This window comes from Ammodytes marinus (assembly GCF_949987685.1).
Source record: "Ammodytes marinus genome assembly, chromosome: 19".
NCBI classification, from domain to species: domain Eukaryota; kingdom Metazoa; phylum Chordata; class Actinopteri; order Uranoscopiformes; family Ammodytidae; genus Ammodytes; species Ammodytes marinus.
In genome coordinates this window covers 21,728,042-21,737,224 of record NC_137223.1, presented here as the reverse complement: position 1 = coordinate 21,737,224, position 9,183 = coordinate 21,728,042, and the positions used below count along the sequence as shown (strand labels likewise).

Sequence of the window (9,183 nt, the reverse complement as noted above, 5' to 3'; positions counted from 1 at the left end):
GTAGTGAAACCTGTAACAGAATACACTTGTGTATCTGTTGTAAAAATATATGTATATTTAAAAAGGGATTGGATTGTGATGTTCTGCTGTGTTTGGAGAGCTTTCACAGAGGTATTGAATCCTTTGAGACAATATTATGACAGGTCTTTATTCTCTCAGGCATGTCTAATGTGTGGCTAAATGATTTCTCCTCCACAGTGAGCGTGATTGGAGGTAGTGACGAAGATACTCCCCTCCGGTGAGCCTTAAGTCTGAGTGGCCGGTGTGTGTGTGTGTGTGTTAGCCCGCCGGCAGCAGCTTGATCTCAGTAGCTACAGTAAGTCCTTTGCTGTTTCTCTTTCTCTCTCTCTGTCATATACAAGCAGACTCTACATGCACGGCTTTATTGTTAGCATCTTTCTCTGACAAGTTGTGTTGTTTTCCCAATGTATGAACTGCAGTAAGTGATCAAGGTTGTTTTGTCCAACTGTAACTCCAACAAAATGCAGCCCTTATTGTAACTGTTGAAAACGGTTTAGCGTTGTTATATTGTCGTTTAATTTTTTTTATTTCATTTTAAAACAATCAGAAATGTATTTAAAATGCCATCTGACTGATACAAATGTTAGCATCAGCCCTGTAAGGTATGTGTCTTCACTTGAAAAAATAAAAACATTTTCAAGATAGATATAAATTGCCTGTAGAAGAAAAAAGGGGCAGAGCCTGAATGTCAACATTGATGGTACATGATGGTTGTTGTTGTTTGGAAACCAGGGAGTTAGACAGTCTTGTAATATGAAAATGACAAGTAAAATGTAGTTCATCTCATATTAAGCTCATTCAGAATTTCAGTGACTGAGGTACTACTTCTCCCAGGTCTTAGTGAGAAGAAAATTAACTTGGCCACCTCACTCACTCACTCACTCACTCACTCACTCACTAACTAACTCACCCCTTACCCCCTCACTCACTCACTCACTCACTCACTCACTCACTCACTCACTCACTCACTCACTCACTCACTCACTCACTCACTCACTCACTCACTCACTCACTCACTCTCTCTTTCCCTCCAGCTCTCAGTGGGTCTCCCTATGGGTGAAACTCTTCTCTGCACGTCGTGATCAGCCTCGGCGGCCGTGCTTCCAGCAGCATTTGCTCCTCCCACCCGCCCCACATCCAGCTGCATTATGGGGGACGTGGTCCTAATGCACTTCACCACGGTGGACTACGTCATCTTTGCCTTGCTGTTGGTGGCCTCCACTGGCATCGGCCTGTTCTATGCCTTCTCTGGTGGGCGCCAGCGCACAACACAGGTACACTGTTAGTGTTTAGACCAAAGATTTGTTCCAATTTCCTTGCAGACAATACTCCCCTTGCTTTCGATACCATTTTGCTTTTAAAGGTGCACTTTACAGTTTCAGAGGAGGGGGTTTAGTTACATTTCAGAGCCTGCAGTTAGTGTACAAAACATTTACTCTGACTTGACATTCTTAGCATTGAATAATTCTATAATGAATCAAAACAAAATTATTTTGAGGAACCTGGAACCAAAGACAAGACCAGAAAATGTTTGTAAACCAAACTGTGGGCCCTGCTGCTGTAAACAACAACAACAGTGAAACAGTACATTTTCAGGAAGCTCTCTTACTTCAAACACTGTTCCATGGAAGTCATTTTCCTGTGTAAAGTTTGTTTAACTCATAAGAATAAATCATATACAATTTTTACTTCCCTTACACATCCAAAGTTACATAGTGCACCTATTTTTTTAAGGCTCACAAAGTTGAGTTTTTAGTGTTTTTTAAAATGCCTGACAGCAGTATTTTGTTGGTTCCTAGGAGTTCCTGATGGCGGACCGCTCCATGAGCTGCCTGCCTGTGTCTCTGTCCCTGCTGGCCACCTTCCAGTCGGCGGTGGCCATCTTGGGCGCGCCGTCTGAGATATACACCTTTGGGACTCAGTACTGGTTCCTGGGCTGCTCCTACTTCCTGGGTCTGCTCATCCCAGCTCATGTCTTCATACCAGTCTTCTATAGATTACGGCTGTCCAGTGCCTACGAGGTACACACACACACACACACACACACACACACACACACACACACCTACACCTACACACACACACCTACACACACAAGTATAGAATGAACACACACACTTTGACATGACTGTACAACCATAGTGGATTCATGACCTGTTCATGTATTGCCTTCTAACACTTCCTAATTGTAATGTCCTTCTTCCTCTGTCTATGTTTTTTCTGTTTCTACCCTCCGTCAACACTGTTCCCTCACTTTGTCTTTCTCCAGTATGATCTCAGAGCCCCACATTCTTATCTCTTATCTGCTTATCGCTGGTGTGTTAAAGTTCAACAGAAACCTCGTCCTTGTCTCGAGACTAAACATCTTTTTTTTAAAAGGGTCTTTATCTGCAGCCAGACTGTGTCTATCATTAACCATAACAATCAGTCAGTTGCCAGAGTACAGTGCTGCCGTAATGTCCTTGGAACAAAGAGTGAATTGGCTTTGAATCATGTACTAAACTGACAGTCCACAGCCTTGAACATATGTCACAGAATGACTCTGAGATGATATTTTAATCAGATTTTTTTTTTTTTTTTTTTTTGACATTTTCTCCCCTGGACAGTATCTGGAGCTGCGCTTTAACAAGACGGTCCGTGTGTTGGGGACCGTGACCTTCATCTTTCAGATGGTATCTTTATATGTGTCATATTTTCATTGTAGATTAGCTGCTGCACTTTCTCATGCCAACACTTTTGACACATTTACTGTGATAAAATGGCCACCTCTCACCTACTTAAACCACTTCTTAGTTAAGACATTGACCAATCCTAAAAGGATTATAATTATTACATTTGAAGCAGGAGTTGACCATTTTTGAAAATACAGCCGTTGAGAATTCATTCATTGGACAATTTTATAACAGCTTGACTGCAACTTTGTCCCTGAAAATGTCCAGTTGACCCTTGTAAAATGTATATTATGGTTGTTGCATTTATCCTTTAGAAGTTAACACCAACTGTGCGTGCGTGCGATTGAACTAGCCCCAAAACACGACCTCTGAGCTCTGTTTTTGTACTACAGGTCATTTATATGGGGGTTGTTCTCTATGCTCCAGCCTTGGCACTCAATGCAGGTGAGAGTTGCATTTTTATTTATTTTTTTGTCATCATTTACAGCAGGGTCCGTCACATGATATTAAACCAACAGAATATGTTTGTGTAAATGTTCAACTAAAAAATGTAGTAAGTAACCTGTTATGAAGTGTTTGGTTACGGTCTCACTCTGTTCCCTTGCAGTGACTGGCTTTGACCTATGGGGGGCGGTGCTGGCCATGGGACTAGTGTGCACCGTCTATACTGCTCTGGTGAGGGTCTTTCACTTCTCTGAATTACAACTGTGTAAAAATATGTGTTGAGTACTATTTTTGATAAAAATAAATAAAACATCTTAAATAAACATCTAAGATTTTTTCTATCTAATCTATTTTTTTCTATTTCTATTTAATTAAATTTTTTCATAAACAAAAACAAAACAATGGTTAAGATATGGAGTAACTGTCCAGTACTCAGGAAGTTTCTCCTGTTACCCACTGATTATAACAATCCAGAACATCCCTCCCCTTTAAAACATTTTAATCACTTTCTCTTATGAACTCAGGTTACTTAAGAAACATAGAAAGTCTTTCCATTTATCATACAGTGTGTCAAAGCTCTGATCCATGTACACCTGTGTTGCAGGGCGGTCTGAAGGCCGTGATCTGGACCGATGTGTTCCAGACGGTGGTGATGTTTGCGGGCCAGCTGGCTGTCATCGTGGTGGGGGCCAGTCAGGCAGGGGGCATGACGGAGGTGTGGAGGAAGGCAGTCAATGGCAGCCGCATAGCAGGACTAGAGTGAGTAGTCCACATATTTAAGGTTTAATAGAGTTAAAGGTGTAGTCAGTGATTCTGGAGAACGCTTGTTGTTAGACACTCCACTGATCCCCTGCCTGTCCTGACAGTGTGTGCGCTTGAACAAAAATCTGGTGTTAATATACACAGCCTAGGCCCTGTAAACGGCATGTATTCCCCTTTTTGTTTACATACCTGTTAACAGAGCCTAGGCTGTGTATTAACACCAGATTGTCTTTTCTTTGCACACACAGTATGAACAGGTCGCGGATCATGAGGAGATATTCACTGATTTTGACAAAGTGATTTTGACAGCAAGTGTTGCTCGTTAACTTGTAGACAACTGACAGAACATCTTGCTAAGAAACACACTTTACTTTTTGGAATCAACATTCACACGTTGTCCTTGTATTCCCTGTGCAGCCTGAACCCCGACCCTACGGAGCGTCACACCTTCTGGACGCTGGGAGTGGGCGGAGTCTTCCTCATGCTGGCTCTGTACGGGGTCAACCAGGCCCAGGTGCAGAGGTACCTCAGCGCGCGCTCTGAGAAAGAGGCCATCATGTGAGTACCAGCCATGCCTCACAGTGGGCTTGGCCTTACCATTACTGCTTTAAGAAATAACACAATGCAAGAGTCCCAGTTCTGAGTATTTACCCATATTAAAGGTGGAGTCAGCGGTTCTGGAGAAGGCAAAAAGTTGTCAAAATCACTTTTCCGCTACCTGTGTCCATACTGTATTGCTAGCTATGGTGCCCCCTCCCCCCCTCCTTTTTTTTTTTTACATTCCCTTTGTTTACATACCAGATTTCTTTTCAGTGCACACACAGTACAGACAGGTAGTGGATCATGAGGAGATATTCACTGATTTAGACAAAGAGTGACTTTGGCAACAATCATTCTCCAAAAATCACTTACTCCACCTCTAGTGAGAAACCCTGTTTAAAATGCAGATGCAATCGGCTTTCATTTGTAACTATTGTCTTCCTTTAAGTATTCTACAATAGTTATAGTGTTGTCATTTTGAGCATTACTTCTTACTTACCAATGTAATTGTCCATTGTTGACAGTGTTGTTGTGACTTGTCCTCACCTCTCCTGCCCTCCAGGTCGTGCTATGTAGTGTTCCCATGCCAGCAGATTGTCCTGTGTCTGGGTTGTCTGATGGGCCTGGTCATGTTCGCTCGCTATGGGGAGAACAGCCCTCTGGACAAGGGCTACGTCAAAACCAACGACCAGGTCAATATAACTGATTCACCGTCATTGTAGTTATTAGTATACAGTGTTTTAGTTGTTCTTGTGCGTCCTAATATTGAGCCCCTATGTGCAGATGGTGCTGTACTTTGTGATGGATGTGTTCAAGGATCTGCCCGGGCTCGCGGGACTGTTTGTGGCCTGTCTCTTCAGTGGAGCCCTCAGGTAAATGACCCAAGAAAACTGACCTGGAAACAGTTAGCGCTAGACTGTAAAACAATGAAGCAGATTCACAACTTATTTTATAGTGGTTGAACTTTTACCTGGTTTTCCGATGCATGTTGTCTAGTTGATATGAGTCATTTATAATCTTATGCTTTATCACATGCAGTCATAAAACAATATGTTTTGGCAATAACAAGCCAGGTTGACAGACTAGATAATGTGAGCATCGAAGCATCAAAGAGTTGTCCGGCCCAGTGCACTCACCACTAAAAGGGGGTTTAAGGTTTTCAGGTGTGTGTGTGTGTGTGTGTGTGTGTGTGTGTGTGTGTGTGTGTGTGTGTGTGTGTGTGTGTGTGTGTGTGTGTGTGTGTGTGTGTGTGTGTGTGTGTGTGTGTGTGTGTGTGTGTGTGTGTGTGTGTGTGTGTGTGTGTGTGTGTGTGTGTGTGTGACTGTGTGTGTGACTGTGTGACAAAAGTGAGGGAAATTGTAGTCTGGGTTAAACAAGAGTTATTTTATGTTATTAATGTGCTAATTATTTCTACTCACAAAAAATCATTAGCATAAAACTCAAACCATATCTAATGCATTCTTCCTTTTGATAACTTTTAGGTTTTGAGATATAATATCTTCCTGCAGAATGTGTTCTCTCAGCTTTCGTTAATTTACTTTATGAAAATATACTTTATTATTTACAGTCCATATTGTATAGGAATAAAGTGTTGGTTTTTGTAGCCGGACACTCAGCCATGTAATGTGTAAAATCCCACTTGTTCATTGATGCCTTTGTCTGTCTTCCTCCAGCACCATCTCATCAGCCTTTAACTCCCTGGCAACAGTCACCATGGAGGACCTGATTAAACCTTATTTTCCAAACATGACCGAAGCTCGAGCCACGCTGCTGTCCAAGGGGCTCGGTAGGATCACTGCTTTCATTTTGTGTTTTTACTTTCTTAGGCAATGTATGCTCATGCTTATACAGTATTCCCTTACAAACTTGATATTGTTGAACATAAAATCAGCAGCGTCTATTAGAATTGTCTTCATTTTCTTATTGTTATTTGTCAGTGAACATTTTTAGCAAAGATTACGGTTATTATAAACAAGTAATATTACCCCAATGCTTTTCAATGCTACTTCATTTTAGAAGACACTTGAACCTACCTGTATGACTTTTTGGCAACAGTAAGTGGGCAGATGTAGCAGGTGTCGCGACTAAACATGTCTTTGTTGTCTTATTGGTCGACAGCTTTGGCCTATGGCCTGGTGTGTCTGGCTATGGCCTACCTCGCCTCTCTGATGGGATCTGTGCTGCAGGTAACTAACTATTCACATGGTCTGAGTTTCACTACCATAATAGCTGTTTGACTGGAAAGGTGATTTCATTATACAATTTTTTTTTTAAGGAAATTAACAGTGTTTTTGCTATTATTATGCAGCCGTACAGTACAGTTAAGTAGCACAAACATTGTCGGCCATTGAAGGAACCGTATGCTTTGTGTTCTCAGGCAGCCTTCAGCATCTTTGGGATGGTGGGCGGTCCTCTGCTCGGCCTCTTCTGTCTGGGAATGTTCTTTCCCTGGGCAAACCCTACTGTGAGTCATGTTTCATTTGAGATTTTATTGTTTCTATTTTTAATTGATATACTCATTGTGCCACTGTGTCACTGAGCCAATAGATACATGGCAATAAAGTAGATTTGCGTGCTAACAAAACAACATTGTCTGCTATAATAAACAATTATAAATAGTCTTTGACATTTGACACATCAGATCACACATGACTACACATTTGGTTTAAAGGTGCAGTGTGTAGAAGGTATTGGCATTGTTTCATTAGACTTGGTAGAAATGGAATATGTTAATCTTTAGAATGTCTTAATCAGTGTATAATCGTTTGAAAATAAAAGTTGTTTCTACAGTAACAGAGAACGGACAAACTTAACGGCCTCACACGTTTTTATATATAGTGGACGTCCTGGGCAAATGCACCTTTTGGAAGACGAAGAAGAGTTACTATAGAATACCTAACTAACCCATGTGCTCCCCCCTGTATCCCCCACAGGGTGCGGTGGTTGGGTTGATAGCCGGCCTCGCCATGGCCTTCTGGATCGGCATCGGCAGCTTTGTGATGCGTATGGCTGGTCCTGTCCCAGAGCTGGGGCTCAACACCACCGCTATGCCTCTGTTTGACAACATGACAACCACTGCCATGACAACACTGGTCACCGCCATAGCCAAACCCAGGTAACTAGGGAACCCCAACATCTAACATCATACATACAGTATATTCTGTGCTGCATTATTATCCCCATACAGTACAGATAGACTGTTCAGTCACGTGATTATAAATGGATTATCAAAAATAATAGATAGGACTAACATTGATTTTCTCTTCCCTCTGTTGTTCAGGGCGACAGGTGTGGAGGCGCTCTACTCGCTGTCCTACATGTGGTACAGTGCTCACAACTCAACCACTGTGGTGGTGGTGGGACTCATAGTCAGCTTTCTAACAGGTACACATCATTTATCACCAAATCATGTGATGGTGCGACCATCTGAGAAAGTAGGTTGCACCAGTGCTACTAGTGAAACAGTCTAGAGCCCTGCTTGTGAGCAGCTGTCAATCAAGTGAAGGGGCCAACCTGTTTGAATACCTCATTATTCTTTGATACATTTAAGCTTGAATATTGGTGAGAACTTGCTATCAGCAGGCTGGCTGTTAGCTTCCCAAGCTAACAGTAAGGTAGCTCACTATAGTGTTCCAAATAAACAGTGAATAGCTACTCAGATGAGCAGCTTTTGTATTGTTGGACATCACTTTTTGCTATGCTGTATATGGTCATCATGTAATATTCCACTAGTGAATGAAATCACAATTTGTGCATTCTGGTCATTTCACTTTGTCCTGTTATATTACCCTGTAGCTCTCCAACTCGCTTCAAAGCAAAACTGATCAAAAGTAAATCTCTGTCTTGTTGATGTCATGTCTAACACACTAGGACCTATGAAGGAGAAGGACCTGACCCCAGGCACAGTCTTTCCTGTCCTGGGCACGTTGCTGTGGTTCCTGCCCGATCGCTACAAAGAGAAGCTTTGCTGCATCACTCCTCTGCCTATGAAGGTAACCGCTCACTAACACACTGCACGCCTGTTGTCTCTTCCTCTGTTTGTTTAGCACAACCTGAAACTTTCAATATCAATATCAATATCGTTAGCCTCATAGCATAATTGCCTAAACCATATTTACTCTACTCTACATCAACTTTACCATAGTCTATAACCCTTAAAATATGACTTACGCAATTATGCCATTTGTCTAACGAAAAGTAGATGTACAGTAGATGTAGAATAGAGTAGATAACTAGAGTAGAGTAAATATGATCTAGGCAATTATGCTATGAGGCTAACGATATCTTCCTTTTGTTGATCCAGCCCAAAGAAATCGACACAAAGCCGTATCAGATGGCCCAGAAAGGCAGCAACGGAGCGGCCTTCTGCAAAGAGGACACGGTCACAGAGGACAAGGAGGCCGAGAGCGACAGACAGACGGAGGACGAAGACACGGACACCAGGAGCTCTCAGCCCTCGTGCCAGCTGACGCCTCACACGGTCCAGGAGACGGCCTTCTGATAGTATTTTCTGGTTCCTTTTAGCATGCACAAGACTCACATGCGCGCGCACACACACACACACACACACACACACACAAACACACAAACACTGTTCCCGCCAGGCTACTATCCAGCTCCTTGGTGAAAAGTGCAGCAAAGGACGGTTCATGGACAGTGAAGTCCCTCACTTAGTTGAATGTCCTATTGGTCTACAGCTCCAGGTTTTGGCAGTTGGTGTTTTTTCCAATGACGTAATCAGTTG

The 9,183-nt window shown here is 42.4% G+C and overlaps 1 protein-coding gene across 1 annotated transcript; it reads left to right on the top strand.

Moving 5' to 3' along the window:
- Positions 1 to 1,169: 1,169 nt before the first annotated feature.
- Positions 1,170 to 8,940, top strand: slc5a6a (solute carrier family 5 member 6a; the record flags this gene model as incomplete). The annotated part of the gene is made up of 16 exons (XM_080047498.1): positions 1,170 to 1,295; positions 1,821 to 2,042; positions 2,628 to 2,693; positions 3,086 to 3,137; positions 3,301 to 3,368; positions 3,742 to 3,896; positions 4,317 to 4,457; positions 5,002 to 5,131; positions 5,223 to 5,311; positions 6,113 to 6,225; positions 6,558 to 6,625; positions 6,817 to 6,903; positions 7,373 to 7,554; positions 7,720 to 7,823; positions 8,310 to 8,431; positions 8,743 to 8,940. The coding sequence occupies 16 exons, from the start codon at positions 1,170 to 1,172 to the stop codon at positions 8,938 to 8,940; spliced, it is 1,923 nt and encodes a 640-aa protein (XP_079903624.1).
- Between the last annotated feature and the right edge of the window lie 243 nt (positions 8,941 to 9,183).